Here is a 17,908-nt window from a genome sequence, read left to right on the forward strand (position 1 = left end):
AACCACCACCTGGTTTGGATTGCAGGTACTGCAATGAACTCACGTATTCGTCATTCGGTTCGGCGCAAATACATAAACTGTTACACTCAGCTGCCATGTTTTTTTAAACTGTAATTACTTTTACATATACTACTCACAAAATGTTAGGGATATTCGGCTCGTGGGTGAAATTTCAGGACGAGCCTAAAATGCATTCATACCTTTACAGGTGAACTTAATGTGACCTTTTTGTGAGTAGTGTATGCGTTGGGTGTCCTAGGGTTTCAGAGGGTGCAGGTGGGTAAGGACTGTTGTTTGTGTCATTTACCATTTTTTTTGTGAAACACTTTGTGTTGCTTTTTGAGCATATCAAATATAAATAAAGATTTGACTATATTGTAAAATATATATGTACGAATGTAATTAAGTCTTTTCTACTACAGACGATGTGCAACCAACCAGTATTTGAAGAAGAGGGATGACCCCCATCGCTACTGCCAGAATGCCTGTGCAGACATCACCTATTGTGGCCCAGTCATTGTACCCCAACACCACTTGCAGGTCAGCAGCATTATTATTTAAACATTTTGAGTAGCACATGCGCAATATACAGACAGTTCCATTGAGATTCTGGCTGCAAGGGAGCAGACATTACAACTTCTAACATGATTTCCATTTATTTGGCAAAGAAATGTATCTTTAACTAATGTGGTGGCACTACCGTTACCAGGTATTGTATCGGTGCCAATACCAGTCTCATTTTAACCGATTAAGGCCGGGAGAGGAACACCAAGAGTCTAGGACTGAGAGTAGGGACTTTGAATGTTGGAACTATGATAGGAAAAGGTAGAGAGCTGGTAGACATGATCCAGAGGAGGAAGGTGGACAAGAGGTGCGTTAAAGCAGCATGCAGGCCGAGAAGACGTTCTCACAGCTGATAAAACAGTTTAGTGCAGCCTGTCAATTCTCAGCGCGGTCACACCTTGCGTGTGAGCGTGCTCAGGTTGGGACACCGAGAAGGAACGAAAAGTTTTGTAGTTGGTTTGGTTTGGCTTAGCGTGATGCTAAGGAGATTGAGGACAAGCGTAGTCCTTTTTGTTGTTTTGTCGAGAGACGGTATATTAGTCATTTGTTTGCTATGCATTGTTGGGTAAAAGGAATCTCGGCCGCAATCTTTGAGTTAACGGTGTTTAAAGTAACAGACTAAACAGTTAAAGTTCTTATTTTAACTAAGAAGCTAGTAGAAGCAGTAGCTAAACAGATTTCTTACCAATCGCTATAGTCGTTTGAGGAGTCCGCTGAGGTCCGCTTGAGTCACTGCACACTTCCTAGGTTGTTTATTTATGCACATGGTCTCAAGCGTGAGTACGCAAATGCGAATGAATGAAGCACAACTTTAATTGGTTATTCAATGGCATTGACGGCGGTTAGATTTAGCACTAGCAATTTTAGATATGTTATTAACGTGGTCATGCACAACAGCAGCACAAATTTATTAGCCATTAGGCGCCAGGGTGTCTGAAACTACTGCTTGGAGTTGGACCGTTTGGTTACTGCATCATTTGGTAAGGCAAATGCACCCATAGGTGCCTGATGGGTGGGAGCTATGAGCTCCATGTCATCTGGTGGATGAGCAACAGAAAGCATCGCAGGTGTATCTTGCACCTGCTGATGATGGTCAACAGATATGGGCGAGGTTCGTCCCTCTACTGTAGCCAAGTGAGGTCGTGGAAGTTGTACCTGATTGGCCGGTCCAGTCCTGTTGTGATGGCCTCCATTTGACAGATATGTGGCGTGTCGTGGGCGTATGATGATCTGACCCCCCTTTTGGCTACGGGGAGCAACGAACGGTAGACGTGTGCGGTCCGCGGAGGCGCAATAAGAAAGTCCATGACAGGAAGGAAAAGGTGACAACCAAAAGCGAATGTCTAGGCATTAACAGGTGAACCGTTGCTAGGTCGGAATAGAAAGGTACGCGGCGATGGTGAGCCACCACATGAGCAAAAGCATGAGAGGATAAATGGACTGCAAGTTCATTGAAGTCGCGTAAGTGTTGCCGAGCACAAAGGCTGACGTGGTCCAAAAGAAGAACTGCACGTGTGACAGCGTGGGGAAAGAAAGGCAGGCTGTTTTGCAAGGGCGGGCTGATAGGTGGGGAAAAAATTGCTCAAAAATAAGCACAACGCGCCAAAAAGATTGCAAAGAACAACCACCACCTGTGTTGGTGGGGTTGTTAGATGACATTTTCAAGTGCAATTTCAAGTTCAGAGTCTGCGGTGAAGCTGAATGGTTTGCTTCAGAAGTGAGGCGACCTCAATTTGTGTCATGTGTAGCTCAGAGTTACATTCCATAAGGTGGCAGAGTTGCACACCCTGAGTGGACTGGTCAACTTGGTAGAGGGGAGAGCCGGTGTTGTAAAGGTGACTTCTTGTGGGCACATTGGGGACAACAGGTGTGGCGTCCCCTTGAGTCAGGTGGGTGTCCTGATGTGGGTTTTGTACCTTCAGGACAAGTTCACAAGAAGGCTCTGTTAGACTTGCCGCGTAACAATTTGCAGTTGTTTTGGTCAGTGGAGCTGCAGGCATAGGTTGCTGCACCTATGACCAAATTTTGCGTCGGTCGTAATCTATCAGGGGCTTGAAACGGACCAGCAGATCCTGACCAAGGAGGAGAGGGACTGATTCCACAAAAGACACGTACACAGGGTGGACCAGTTTGTGTGGTATAATCGTCCAGAGTAACGTTACCATGGAGTCTAGATGGGTGTTTGTCAATGCAAATGCACTCATGTCCAATGAGCAGTGGTTGAGGCGGCCACTGTTCTGTAGCATGGCTTGAAGTTGGTTGAAGAGTGTGTAGGACATTATGCTATCAGCACTGCAATCAACCAAGGCGTCATAGCCTAATGTTCGTTTAAGTGTGGTCCTCAAATACAATTTACGCGATGCACCTTTAATCTTGAGGTTACCTAAAAGTTGTTTGAATGGGTGATTTGACTGGGTAACAGGTGCATTGGCGGAAGACAAGGAATTTGCTGTGGCCAGCTTGACTGCAAGAGCTGGTGTCTGATTGACGGCTGTCGGCTGACTGTCATTGGACAACTTGCGGAGCCCACAGATTTTGCTGTCAATTGAGGAGTTACCTAACTTGAATGGGGGCTCCTGAGGACTGTTTGTGCGAGGAGGTTTCCTTTTGCAAGGTTTTGTTTTTGCAAAGGGTTTCTCCCGTTCACAGCTGCGGCTGGAGCTATGACACGTCCGTGCAGGCCGATTAGAACCATTTTGAGGCTGGAACGGCGTGGTTGTCGTCGCTTTGTAGTGAGTCGGCTGACTGTCGTTGGACTTTCCCAGAATCACCTGCAACATGGTCAACAGAGGGTTTCACTGATTTAGCAGCGCTTTTGCGTAAAAACACATAGGCCTTTGACGCAACTTCGCGTAGCTCTAGGCGGAGGTTGTTCACAAAGAGGGTTTGTACCTCTTCTTCCATGTGGGGTTCATCACAATTTTTTAAGTAAGCTTTGCACGTTTAAATGTCTTAAGCAAGTTTAAAACCGTAGCAATTTGTAAGCAAAGTTGTTAGCAAGACACTCTAACTAAACTTTGTCAATGAATGTCAACCGTAAATTGATACCGTAAATTGAGCGCGAGTGCGTCAATCTGTCAAAACACGTTAAATTCACTTCATACAGATGATAGCTAGTGGTTATAATTTAAATGAATCAAGGACCAAAAACGGCGGAAAGGTTTTAATTTTCACGGTTTCATTCCCAATGTATTCTGTAGTAAACTCACGTCGAGAGGCAGGGGAAAATACTACAAGAATGTTAATTCATTAAACACATCAGAATTAATGACGGTTCAAAAGCGCAAAACGTATACAAATATTCACTCTAAAATCAGAGCGTTAACACACGGTGACACAGGAGCGGAAAAATATTATGTAATGTTTAAAAGTGTTGTAAAAGACGCGGAAATGCTTTTTCAAAATGTCTTGAATCTAATGAAAATCACAGATTAACCCCTGGGCATTATTTTATTATGAAATGGCTTGGTCAGAACCAACAAAAAGGCAAAAAATTGTCAAATAACGCCCAGGGGTTAAGATGATACAGTAGTAATTTAATCCCTTGATTAGTTTAAAATCCCGTTAACTTGATTATTTAAATTATAAAGTGCTTTGAATGCGACGTTGGTGTCTGTTCTCACACGTGAGTTGATTTCGCTGTGCGTTGGCAACTTTTGGCACTGTAGCAATGTAAATATTAAGCAAACAGTAGACTTCTGAATTAGGTAGACAGTGAGCTCTCAGTGGGGGTCGCTTGCTGAGATGTGGTCCTCTCTGAGGCCACACGTCAAATGAGGAGCGCTCGGGGGTTTGGCTTTTCGGGCCCGCCCCTCAACTTTGTTCATTGGTCGACTGGTTTCAGGGGTGTTACCCTGAATTCCAGTTGAGTTAAGAATACGCCTAAAAAGATGGCGTATCTTAACACGTGTGCTTTACACACAAAAGGCTAGCAGTTTTAGCACGATGTGCTCTAAAATGCTAACTCTACAAAGGGAGTCTAACTAACACCTCTTGGAAAGTGTGCTGTGACTCAATGGTCTCAATGCAGAATTTCATGCACTAAGAACTATTTCCTCAGCCTAAAGGCTTGTAACGTAATCAGGTAGCTAAGCTGATTGCGCCGCATGAGGTTTGGAATGTAATTTTAACCCAATCAGAATGATAGTTACTCTTCCCCTTTTTGTGTGTGTAACATTCACGTAGTCGACAAATATATTCCCTTTTTGATAACTAGTCATTAGACTATTATTTATCACTTCAAATAGACTCCTTATATACAACGGATTGGCTCTAGCGTTAAGTTTTAATTCGGTTGCAATGAAAATGAGCTGAACTTTCCCAAGAGAGAAAATAAAACTGCACTAAGCTGTTTTTCTAGATTGTTACGTGTGTGTTTCACAAAATATGTAACTTAAATCAAGCCTCACCAAAGGGCACCATTATGTAAAGGAAATCGGTCCAATTAATTATTAAATCAATAATTGTTAATTATTTAATTAATAATTGACTCATTAACTCTTTGACTGCCAGATGTTTTCATAAAAGGGATGCCGTGGGTGCCAGCCGATTTAAGCATTTTGACTGATCTTTCAAGGTCCACAGAAAATTTTGTGTTTGGACTATGGAAACACACATACTACCAAATGAAAGTTTGTTTCTACCTTATTCCGTTTTTCAGTAATCAACAATAGAAAATGGTTAGTTTCACCCAAATGCTCCGTTTTGAAACAAAATACGGAGAAATCAAGCTTTTTGTGAAACGATATTATTTCATGCACTCTAGTGAATTTGACACCTTTTTTTTCCATGAATGATGCCACAAACACCTAAACAGTGCTTTACTTCTGTAAAACACTACCACCAACAATGAAAAAGTGTTCTTTGATAGCAAAATATGTTTATTTACATTCAACAGTGTAACAATTTGACAAAACAATTTGGCAAACTATTTACAAATGTGTGCAACCGTGGTACTATTTACAATTGTGTGGATGTTTCAAATACAGTTTTTCTTTTTGTAACACCCCTGCGTGCAAGGGGACGCAGCAGGATTTGCACAACAGATTAGTTTTACTGTGATGGCCCCTTCGCGTACAGACGCTACACTTTTTTGCTGGCTTTTTTTTTCCGGGGAATAGCAAGTATATACTGCAGTGTGTGTTTGGCCATGTTGCCTCTGTACCCACTCTTCCGATGAATATGCATTGGACTCGGGGCACTCTTCGTCGTCCGATTGAACGTCCGCCTGAGCAGAAGTGCTCGGTTGTGCTCCGCGTTTTCCGGCATTAGCATCGCTAGCCGGTGAGGCTTTATGACGTGATCATAGCCACCGCGTCAACGCTTCCAACTTCGGCATCAACCTCGGAGTCACCATCATCATCATCGTCGTCATCAATGTGCTCTTTAGCACTGGTTGATGGTTCTCTTCTTTGAAAAAAACGATCAAGCGTGAGCTACTTGCCACCGGTCGCCATTTTCGCTTTCTCAGCTGTTGTCCCCTCAACACTCTAGCTCCGCCTCATGTCCTCTACTACTGACGCCTACCCGATCTTGTCCAAAGAGAGTCATCGCTGCCATCTAGGGGCCAAAAATAGTCATTATACTAACTAGATCTGCTTGATACTTTCAGCACAGCTGGCCAAGGCTTTCCTCCACCCGTTTCCCCTCCAAAAAAACTTGGTTAACGTTTTTGGCGCTCCTCCGTAGGATTTTACTAAACGTTATTTAACGTTTTTGGCAGTCAAAGAGTTAATTGAAGGAGACTCAAATTTAATATTTAAATAAATTTTGAATCAGCACCTAGGAGCATCCACCAAATCTGTTTTACCAGGACAACAGATGAGAACCTCGTTGAACCAGTCATTGTACCCTTTTTTACACTTTTGTGAGTTCTTTGTTAAGCTTAGAGGTTACTATAAATTGATGAAACACACACAGCAAGCAATCAGGTTTTGATTTCGTGCATGTTTATTCTGTAACCTAAGTGAGAAAATCTACTTGGAACTTAAAAGAAGCAAAACTCTAACTACTGTTATAGGCAATAAAACCAGAACTAAAATGATTCAATAATAAAAGAAAAACAAAAACAGGAAAGGAGAAACGGTCTTAAACGAGGTGATGGATTTCCTAATCAAACCAACATGGGACCCCCACATTTAAACTAATTGTTTAACCCATTTGGACGCACCAATTTGTACAGTCTGGTGAATGTCTGCGAAGTTGCACTTACAAATGGTCTGGTGTTGGTCTGAGACGCGGAAAGCCTAGATTGGGGGGTCACCAAGCCCGTTCTTTGAAGAAGAAGATGAAGAGGGAGAGAGTCCGGCTCGGCAGCTGAGCCTCACGGGGTGGGGTCAACCTGTTGGCTGCGGAGAGGCCTTTTCGGTTGGGGCCTCAGAGCGCCGTTGTTAGCGCTGCAATCCGTTTAGCCTTTTTAGGGACCCAAATAGTGTTGCACGGGATACCGGTACCAGTACCATACCTAAGCAACACGCCTCTTTCAGCGTGTGTGCGAGAGGGCGCAGGAAGATGGCACTGAAGCGCTCGCTAAATGTGCACTTCTCGTTGAGAAGTATGACACGCTAATTAAGGCTCCACTGGAGTGCGCAAGCAGAGTGGAAGCCACGCAACAGCATTGGCATTGCCTACGCATGTTTTCAATAAACACATGAAGTGTGAAGTGAACACGTGGTTTTCAATTTTCAGTTTTAGAAACGTTTTGTAACAAGAGCCAATGTTTCTTGCGGAGAAGCAGAAGAAAAAGCAGCAATCATTCCTGCAGTGGACTCAACGTGCGTTCAATGAACAGTCACACAGTAGGAAATCACAGTTATGCATAGAAAAAGCTCAGGCGACCGACAGAGCAACAGACCCAGGTTGTGACGCATTTTTGACACTTCCCTTAAAAATAAGTGGAGTGTGAATTATTTTGTTCCCAGTTTGTACTATTTGATTACGGATTTGACTAATTGGGAGCGGAATGGAGAAGAGCAGAGCCATGCACGCACACTCAAGCAACGTTACATTGAGTCATTGGAGTGCCACTGTATTGCCAATATTTAAAATGGATGACATCAAATGCAGTCAAATACAGTACTTCAAGAATATGGCATGCAATGTGAAAGCACATACAGTATAAACATAATTATATACAGTATGGACAAAAATTAACATGTATACATCCCAATATTTTGAATTAATAATAAATACAAATAATTTAAAGTTATTTTGTCAGTTTTGATTTTGCTCCTTTTGCTTATGTTTTAGAGTTTTGTCGAGGTACCGTTTCAGTACCGGTATAGAGGTATTTTCTATCTTGTTCCTCCCAACCCCCACGATGGCATGTCAAGGACACAGGAATTAAGGTCCTTTGTTTGTGAAAAGGTTGTAAAAGTTACAACTGGACAATAAATGTTACGCCGCCTTCATTTGGCTCGCGGCGTAGTACGATGTCTGGAGGATGAGGTCGTTCGTGATGTCGATTGCCTCCATACCAGGCAAATACGACACGCGTTCGTTAAAATATATTTTCCTCAGTGTGTAAGGATCATATCCAAAATATTTTACTATTTTTAGAGCGTATCGGCCACGTCCAGGCTCACCCAACGCTTTTGCATAGTCGCTTTCCATTTTCAATGGGTGTTTCCTACTTCCTGACCCCCAGTTGAATTTTGTGCGCCGCCGGAATCACGTGATTGCAACCCTCCTATTGTATGATCATAGCTGGCACTCTGGTACGGTCAAACTAGCTTCTAATCTTGTGTTGGTTACTAATTTTCACCAAAACGAAACACATTGAAGTCACAATTTTCATTTGAAGATGTGAAGCCTACCTTTGGGCTGTTACTTTCTGTCTAGAATGTACAGTAGGCCTATTTCCTTTTACCTGGGCCATTGTGTTGCTATAGTTGAGTCACTTCTTCTACTTACGTCTTCAAAAACTACTAGCACTTGAACTGAGATATAATTGAATTCAACAGTGTTTCATAAGATAGTTCATGATTATGTAATTGCAGTTTTTTATTTATTCACAATTATTTATGTATCCCATGTTAAAATCTGTGTTGTCAAAACCATCATTTTAAATGGGGTTAAACGATTTACTTAGTTTAACCACTGCTCCATTCACCATATGAAAGGTGTTGGGGTAGTTTTTTTAAATGAAAAAAGAGGGAAAAAATAACTTTCTTTCCCTTCTTAATAAAATGCCAAGGTATCATCGGATCGGGACTCGGAATCTCAAAATAAGGTGACTCGGACTCTGGTCCAAAAAAGTGTGATTTGGACATCTCTATTTAAAATTGTTGTACAAAGCTGAAAGCTGTGAATAAAATATCTAATATGCTAATATCAGAATGCTTGTGGAATGCAAATGAAGTAAACTGAAAGATTAATTATTTGAAAATTGCTCATTATCAGTTGTAGTTGAATGATGAATGAAAAAAAGAAAAGTTGAACTGCATTCAGTCTAAGACCTGGATTTGAACCATCGGACGTACTAAAATGTGGTCCAAGCGGGATTTCCCAGATTACCGGATTACCCAGGTACTCCGTAGTGGCAGGCAATTGCTCTAACCACAGAGGTAAGAGACTTGCTGACGCTCCTAGCTCATGTCGTATTTATATTTAGAATTGTTGTACAAAGCTGAAAGCTGAATGTGAATGAAAGCGGAATGATAATATCTGAATGCTTGTGGAATGCTTATGAAGTAAATTGAAAAATAAGTATGTGAAAATGACTCATTATTAATTGTAGTTGAATGCTAATGCTTTCAGCATTCACACAAATATTACAATATTAAAGACTTGGTGCTGTCCTTAAATCAACTTACTCAGCACTCAGTCCAGCCGTTGTCTTTACGAAACCAGCGTGCAACAGTCTTGCTTTTTTGTAAATAATTATCTCTGAGACAGAATCTCCTGCTGTTTTATCATTTATCCAACCATTAACAAGTTCACAACATCTTTACTTCCTCTGGATATTTGTTTTGTCAACATCAGTTTCTTTGATTTCATTTTTTTTCACCACGATTGAACTTAGTATCGAGGTAGGTTTTCGGTGCATCTTAGTGAGATTGGCCATCCTTACACAATTTTAGTACCTTGTACAGACCCGTCACCAGAGCCCAGGCTTAAGGGGGGGGGGGTCACATGAAATGCATGGGTGGGTCCAATTATTATGAATACCCTACGGACAACATTAATTTGCCCCATATATTTGGATAAATTCACATAGCACTGGCATGCATCTATCCATTGAATGGTGCCCGCTGACAGTATAATCTTAGACAGCATTTACAGTACATACACATTAGGGGTGGGGAATCTTTGAATGTCTCACGATTCGATTCAATTTAGAATCGGTTTTCGATTAAGAACAATTTTTGATTCAAAATGATTTGATTGACAATGATTTTTGCTTCAATCTATAGATGTGCAAGGACTTGTAATGATCTACTCCAGTCTGACTCGCTAATGCTAATTAGCGCACTACTTGCGGCACTTTTATCACTCAAAAGAACGGCTCAACACTGCAAAAAAAAAAAAACTTTTATTGGAATAGCTTGATCGTGACTTTTTCCTTCTACTCTCTAATGTGGCTACAACTTAACCGTGTGGAACCACACTGCCCCTAAGTGGCCAAATCGGGTACAACATGAACAGCGCTCCAAATGAAGGCACACGCAGACAAAGGCAAGACAGTATAAAATAATTTAAATAAAATCGATTTTGGGACTGAAAATCGAATCTGAATCGTACTAAATGAGAATTGCGATTCTTATGAGAATCAATTTTTTTGGCACACCCCTAATACACATACAGTAGATGGTAACGCTGTCGTGAGTATGTTGACCCAGCCATATAGGATGAGGCAAAGTGAAGCTATTTGTAAAATGTCTCGTTCAGTTTCTCCTTGGAATTGTATCATCAAGCCACAACTCATTGGATTAATACAGAACCATTACCTTGGATTATATTATCCCATTCTAACTCAATCTTACTAATTATTTGCTGATTTAATGGTGAATACATATATTTCTCATACAGCTGACATATCGCTTCGAACGGGCCACCTGTTTGAACGGTGTCTGCAGTAGAATTAGGAAGCAAAATCCAACCTCATTTTAGATGCCCAAACAACATGTGGCTCTTCTTTTTCCAAGTGGCTCTTTAGTTGCTGACACAAATGTAGTTTGTAGTAAGTCCCTCCTCACTTGCCTCTTGTGCCCCAGCGTCCTCGGAAACTTGCAGCTTCACTTGTCCAAAATGTGACATGTTCACATGACTCTTGCACGCCAACATTGACGTATTTGTCGCGTGTAAGCCACCGTAGGCCTACCTAACATTATTTTTAGTAAGGCTGTGATGGCTGTTGCAGATAAGATCAAACAAACAAAACCACACCACTACACTACACACGAACGTAACGTACCTCCACCGCAAGACCTGTGTTGCATTTACTGACAGTCGGACATAAGAGTGGCGGCCGTGGGTCATGGTGTAGAGACGGTCGTCCAGTAACCAGAAGGTTGGCTGTTCGATCCCCTCTCTCCCCAAGTCATGTGTTGTGTCCTTGGGCAAGGCACTTCATACACATTGCCTCCAGTGCTACTCACACTGGTGTACGGAAGGTGCCAATGTTTGGTGGTGGTCGGAGGGCTGTAGGCGCACACTGGCAGCCTCGCTTTAGTCAGCCTGCCCCAGGGCAGCTGTGGCTACTAAAGTAGTTTACCGCCACCACAGTGTGGATGTGTGAGCGCATAAATAATGCATCCGTTCCATTATAAAGCGTCTTTGAGTGTCTAATTAGATAGAAAAGCGCTATATAAATCCGATACATTATTAATATTATTGTTAAGAGTGTCAAACAGAATGAATGGAAAATATCATTTAAAAAAAGGAGAACCAGTTTACAGGTCCATGCCTCAAATTGGAGGGGGGCACAATCATCTTGGTGGGCGGGCAGGCACCCCTATGGCCCGCCCATGGCGACTTGTGTGACCTTGTAAAAATGTTTTCTTTTTATTTTATTTTTTTCGATTGTGTATCTGGTCTTCTTGATTGCTTGTCATTGAAGGGCTGGCATTGGTGAGTTTATCTGGCCCTGTGGTGGATTATTGGCCCTGTGGTGGATTATTTAGCAACAAACTTGAACATGTCTCAGAAAAAAATAATCAAAACCCCAACACGATAACTGAGGCACACGAAAACCGAGGTTCCCCTTTAATTTGAAACATAATGTAATAAATAAGAATGTTGTTATTCTTCCTGTTCATTCTTTTCTTCTGTATTTCATTTTTAGCAATGCAAGCTGTGCACTGAGTCGGGCAAGTCCTGTGGTCCGTCAGGACCCCCAGATGGCTCGGGCGTGGAAGGGTTTGACTTTGTCCTCTACGTTAGTGGTATTATCACAAAGCGATGTGGACAGGAAAACATTGTGGCCTATGCTGCTTACTGCCAGCTGGAATCAGTGCTGGACAGGTAGGTACGATATATGTGTACCATACTGTAGAAAACACATTTACAACTCACACAATTAAGCTAAGCTGTAACTTTCCCATGTAAAATATGTTCTAATATGTAACCCACTCTGGCGAAGGGTCTGCATGTCGGCAACATTAGTTTTGAGCTAAAATAGATAGTTTAGACAAAAATGTTGATTGTAAGATTTATCCACAAATAGTTTCCATGAGGTCTCTATTTTCATTTGCCAGTAGCACAAAAGTTAAAATTGTAATAGAAGTTTATGAAAATAAGCAATTAGAACTAGTGCATCTCAGCCAACGTCTTTTTTTTTTTTTTTTGCCGACTTAAGCCTAGCAGCACGTCTCGTAAACCTGCCTCAAAATAATCAAGAGTTCCTCACCTGTAACATCACTTCACAAGTGATATATATAAATTGACATAACAACCAAAAAAGTCTAAATACATTATAATGTGATCATTCAGCGCAAAATTGAACAGAATGACACACTTCATAACAACGGCATATTTTGAAATGCCTACTAATGGCTACTCAGAACATATTAGCAGGACTTGGGTTGTCACGAGCAGAAAGAACACAGTGGCTTGATATAGCACATGAGGCTTCTGTTTTTGTATTCTCCCAAACACATTAGCAGGACTTGCTGTCACAAATAATTAGAGTCACAATAATAGTGATCAGGAACGGTTCATGTAATTCCATTCTCGTGTACTTTTTGCTTTACTATCTAGCCGTAGTAGCCATCACTTTCAATCTTTAGTTGCATTCATAGAAAAGTTTTACTCATTGTATTTTTAATACAAAACAATTAATACATGGTGATTATACTCATAACGTGGTTAAAATAAAGTGTTTAATGCATGATACACAGAGACACTTATGCCCATGTATACCTTTAAGTTTGCATAATTAACAGTTATTTAGCTAAAATAGTTATATATTTTTAAATAGCACCTAGGACAGATCCCACACGTCTATGTATTATAGATAATTTTAAAGGGAATTAAGTGTGAATTTGAATATATGAGAATCTCAATTATTCTTTTTTTGGACACATGAGAAAAAGTGTAATGATGACAATAGAACCTCACCCCACTCCATTTAGGCCTATAGCAGGTTATGCCAACTTGTGTCCCACCATGATCTCATCACAGCCTCAGGAGTTTGAAGGAATGCTCTCCACAGTGAAACATGAGATCATTCATGCTCTGGTCAGTACAACATATTTATTTTCTCCTGTCAAAGTAAGCTTATTTGGATCTTTTTTAAAAAAGTTATTACCAAGGTAAAAGTCTCATTGAAATTGAAATCTCTTTTTTAAGAAAGACCATTGTTGTTTTAATAGGTTTTTAGGTTGGATTTTCATTGAAGGACATTCTTTTTTATTTATTAATTATTTTTTGGGTCGTTCTGTTGTTGGCCTGTGAACAAAGCTTTGCATTAAAAAGAATAGGCTACATATAAAGGGAGAAAGAAGTATTTATTTAACTATATATATTTAAATAATAACGAAATACCACTGATGTGTCTTCTATTTTAAAATTGATATCTGGTGTTTATAACGTTATAAGTTTGCTTGTCCCAGATTCGGTATTTAAGCTAAACTTAACGTTTGCTTTCATAAAGATGTAACACTACATTCTGGGGAGAAGGGAAAACGCATCGATTGCCATTCATTTTTCAATAAATTTTGAGTTTCGGCCTTGACTTTCTCCCAGTTTTTAAGTTTGGTACATTGTGAATTTGTGTTTGAAACTCCAAAGTCTTGTGCATAATAATTTGGAACCGTATTTGGAGTAATTTTGCAAAAAATACTGTTGTTGTCACGGTGGTATTGTACAACAATATTGCCACTAGGGCCGGGACGATCCAATTCTGTTATGATCCAATGATCCAATCCGGATCCCTATATTTTGGTAGTGATCAGATACGTATTGTGATATTTTTTGTGTTATGTTTTATTTATTTATTTATTTTATTTATTTATTTATTTTTATTTTTTTGGGGGGGGGGGTACTTAATATTAACCTTAAAACGTGTGTTTAAAAAAAGGGATCATCCTGCCGGGATGGCCCATTTTTCACTCAAACTCATTGTTTGTTTGTTTTTTAACTCATTCACTCCCAGCCATTTTCACTGAATCAACCCCCTTAGCTCCCCTGGATTTTGACTGATTTTGTAAGGCCCACAGAATGTGTTCTCTTGCTGTGAATGCATGGAACCTACCAAAACAAAGATGAGTCTTTTCTTTCATCAGGAAAAAAAAGTATATTTGTATCTGTTTCCGTTTTGCAGCAATTAGCATTAGAATATAGCTAAGTTTCATCATTATTCACAAATCTGTTTTGAACTGTGAGGAAATGAGCTTGTTTGCAACATGGCCCGGCTTGATTTCTTATACTCTGCTGCCACCTGTGTGCCATTTTTGTAACTACCATTGCTTTAAGTGTTTTCTGCATCAAAGCCTTCTGTATCTCGCATAAAAAAAAATAAAACATAAACGGATAAATACGTTTTTGGGACCTTGGCAATATTCAAAATTGTGATATTAGCATGCCTTTTCAATATTCATCCACCTGTTTTGGACATTGAGGGGAAAAAAAACTAACGTGATGCAGGACACATTGACCATCAATACTTCGAAGTTGGAACATACTTGCCTTGTTCTGAGCGTCGCTTCCCCATTGATCGGGAGCAGTGTGCCCCACCACCGGGCATCTCCCCCCGTGGCTGTCGCAGGCCGCTTCGACATTTGTTCCCCCAAGCGTGCGGGGCACCTCGCGGCTGCCGGTGGAGGACTCGTTCCCCCGTGTGCACCCCGTGTCGCGGTCCCCGGGCTCGGCTGAGGCAGCTACCTCGAAGCCTCGACAAGGAGGTGGCGGCCTCCCCCCCACCCCCACACACACACACCTCTGATCTCAGATATTACTATGCGAAGAGGAAAATAAACTTATCAGTTGCGGCGAGCCCACAGGGCACCTCGTGGCTGCCGGTGGAGGACCCATTCCCCTGTACGCTGCCCACGTCGCGGCGCCCGGGCTGGCTCGACCGAGGCAGCCACCTCGAAGCATCGGTGGTGGATCCCTCCCGCAGGTCCCCAACTTCTTGCCTCTGACCTCAGAACAGACGAGATGTCCCACTGAGTTTAAGCATATCACTAAGCGGAGAGTAAAATAAACTAGTAAGTAGCTGTAGCGGCAAGTGAAGGTGCCAGGTCCCAGGCGAACACATTAGTTAGTAGGCTAAACTCTTGTTTGTCTCTTTTTTTTTGTAATTTTCTCTAAACTGCGATGGCGCAGTGTTGCTCCCTATCATTTTAGTAGATTAACATATGACTGGCTACTTGTAATGCAGCCGGTGCTGCACGTGCTGCATGGCAACGTAAGGTATCGAAAAGTATCGATGCTTAATATACTGTGTATTGTGACAAGTATAGCGATATATTGCCAAACTATTTGTGTCCCACCCCTAATTGCCATGATAAAGAAGTTGATATAATGGTTGATATTATAAAATGTTTATACACTATCATTTGGATTGGTGATTTAGGAAAATGTACATAGACACGTTTAAGCAATAAGCATATTTGCTTAATATTTAGGAGCGCAATGTAATCATTCATGCCTTATCTTTCCATCAGGGGTTTTCTGCAGGTCTGTTTGCTTTCTACCGGGATGATAATGGAAAACCTTTGACTCCTCGCTTTTCCAGTGGCCTTCCTGCCTTTAATGAAAGGTGAGTTCAATTTGTTTTAAATTATTGAAGCAAATGTTTGTTCATTTTTTTCTTTTTTTGCAGATACCTTAAAATAATTCTGCATCCATACCACATGAATGTCTCACTCATGTTTCAAGTGATACATTAGAAAGATAAATTAAAATGCAGACTCCCAGCAGAACATCAGAATAACATGTTGCCAAGAATGTGTGTAACAAAAGCAAATGTATGTTATTGATGATTAATAAAATTGATAAAAAATCATATAACATCTAAAGTCATAGGGACTTCCGGTTTGGAGAACGGTGAAATGGCAGCCTAGAAAACTTCAACATTGGAGGTTGAATTCGCCCACAACAACTGGAATAAGTGGTCATAAATCATTTAAAAGAGTACTGGTGATATTGGACAGCGAGAATGCCAAAAGTGAAGAATAAAAAGCATTGCGGATGGAGTTGCCCGAGGAAGGCGCAATTAGCTCTAGCTCCTCTATTAGCAACATGGCGTAGAGTAACGACGCGAGTGCACAAGAAGAGAAAAGTGAAAGAGTGAAGCTTGGCCTTATTCTGAAGGAATTGAGAGACTTGAGAAAAGACACCCAGCAACTGAATGAAATCCAGGAAGGAATTACGAAGACAAACACTAGAACTGAAGAGGCAGTGATTTTGGTCATGGTAGCCTTGTGCTAATGTTGTGAATGAAAACGACTGGCCACGGGAGCAGAAGAAAAGAAAAATTCAGACAGGTCTTTTACACATTTGAGAACTATTTTAATAAGTGGAAAAGTGGCATAATGTTTTACCATAAGAAAAAGTAGCATAACTTTACTACTGCGTTAGTTTGTGATTGTTTAGGCAATGGTTATTTTGCCAAAACTGGCAAATCTCCCGCAAACGTTATTTTGCCGTGAATGCTTGTAGACATTTACAAGCTGTTATGAATAACACAAATGTGCACATTTGGGCCACTGTGCGGTCGCAACGTGCAAGCCTTCTCGTCGAGACCACTTAGCGGCCGGTTAGCATCACAAAGTCATGTCTAGGTGACGAGTTACCAGTCACGGCAAATTAACCACAGCGGATTGTATCTTGACAAAATAATACACAACCGCTTCATATTATCCAACCACCGTCTGTTTTATCATATCTGACCTCTTGTAACCAAACAACCTCCACACGACAAATGTAGCTCCCACTTTAGGCACTAAAAACACACCATTAATATGGTAGAAGGTGCACATCTCTTATTAGAAAGGATAGGTAGGAAGGCTAAATCAAAAATGTTAAACTTACATCTTTCCCGTTTGCAGTCGTGTCACACTGTTGGAACTGATCCATTATGTTTAAACGTGTTGCAAATCCAGCTCTGAACAGGATTTCACTAAAAAAACAGTCCTTTGAGAAATGATGTCGGTACACATCCTTCAAAAATAAAATTAATCCACTGTCTTCCCAAAGACTTGGGACGAAGGAAACAACCACTTGTTCCTGATAGTTGTTTCCCCTCTCTACGGATCATTTGCGAGCACGGGGAGAAAAAGAAAGGTGCAGCCAGCTTGTCAAATTTCAGTGGGCGTGGCAAACCTTTACCAGAGGTGGTGCCACTAACCCGAGGGGGCTAGGTCGAGTGCACTTTTGTGTCTTTTTGACGTCACTAAATCACAGAAGTTTAATCTGCCCGTTTGAAGCACACATTTTAGAAAGGAGGAGGAAGCGAAAGAAGTTGCGGACAAACTTTTTTCATACCTGGTTGGATTGTAGACAGGCCGAGGATGCATATTATGATATAAAGCCCCACTAAAGTGCATTTTCATACTATGGGACCTTTAAAAAAGAGGGGTCAAGAGTAGTTAGATGGGTTACAAATGGAACTTAGTATATTGGAACAAAAACATAAAGATACAAATGATCCAATAGTTGGATAACAGATCAGGGCGGGAAAAAATTTAAATAAATGAGATCTATCAATAGGTCATACAAAAGAAAATCATTTTCACAAAGCAAAGATATGAGTTTCACGACAGGATTCACAACATGATTCAGCTGCAATATCGATTTACTGAGAGATTCCTGGTGGATGATACAGTGGAGGAAATCTTTCATCTTTCACTTTATTCTGGATTCACGCACGCACACAGACACGCCACACATGTTAGTAAGC

The 17,908-nt window shown here is 41.0% G+C and overlaps 1 protein-coding gene across 4 annotated transcripts in view; it reads left to right on the forward strand.

Annotated features, from left to right (window-relative positions):
• lmln (leishmanolysin-like (metallopeptidase M8 family)) overlaps nt 1-17,908 on the forward strand; it is an 88,815-nt gene that overhangs the window by 17,998 nt on the left and 52,909 nt on the right. For all 4 annotated transcript variants that reach the window (XR_013295848.1, XR_013295849.1, XM_077579248.1 and 1 more), the window contains exons 5-8: nt 423-540; nt 11,849-12,027; nt 13,137-13,242; nt 15,672-15,766. Coding sequence is in view for 2 of the 4 variants with exons in the window: in XM_077579248.1 (XP_077435374.1) it covers nt 423-540; nt 11,849-12,027; nt 13,137-13,242; nt 15,672-15,766 (498 nt within the window). In the remaining 2 variants the exon portion in view is untranslated. The remainder of the gene's footprint in view (nt 1-422; nt 541-11,848; nt 12,028-13,136; nt 13,243-15,671; nt 15,767-17,908) is intronic.

Source organism: Vanacampus margaritifer, chromosome 11, assembly GCF_051991255.1.
Source record: "Vanacampus margaritifer isolate UIUO_Vmar chromosome 11, RoL_Vmar_1.0, whole genome shotgun sequence".
Taxonomy (NCBI): Eukaryota; Metazoa; Chordata; class Actinopteri; order Syngnathiformes; family Syngnathidae; genus Vanacampus; species Vanacampus margaritifer.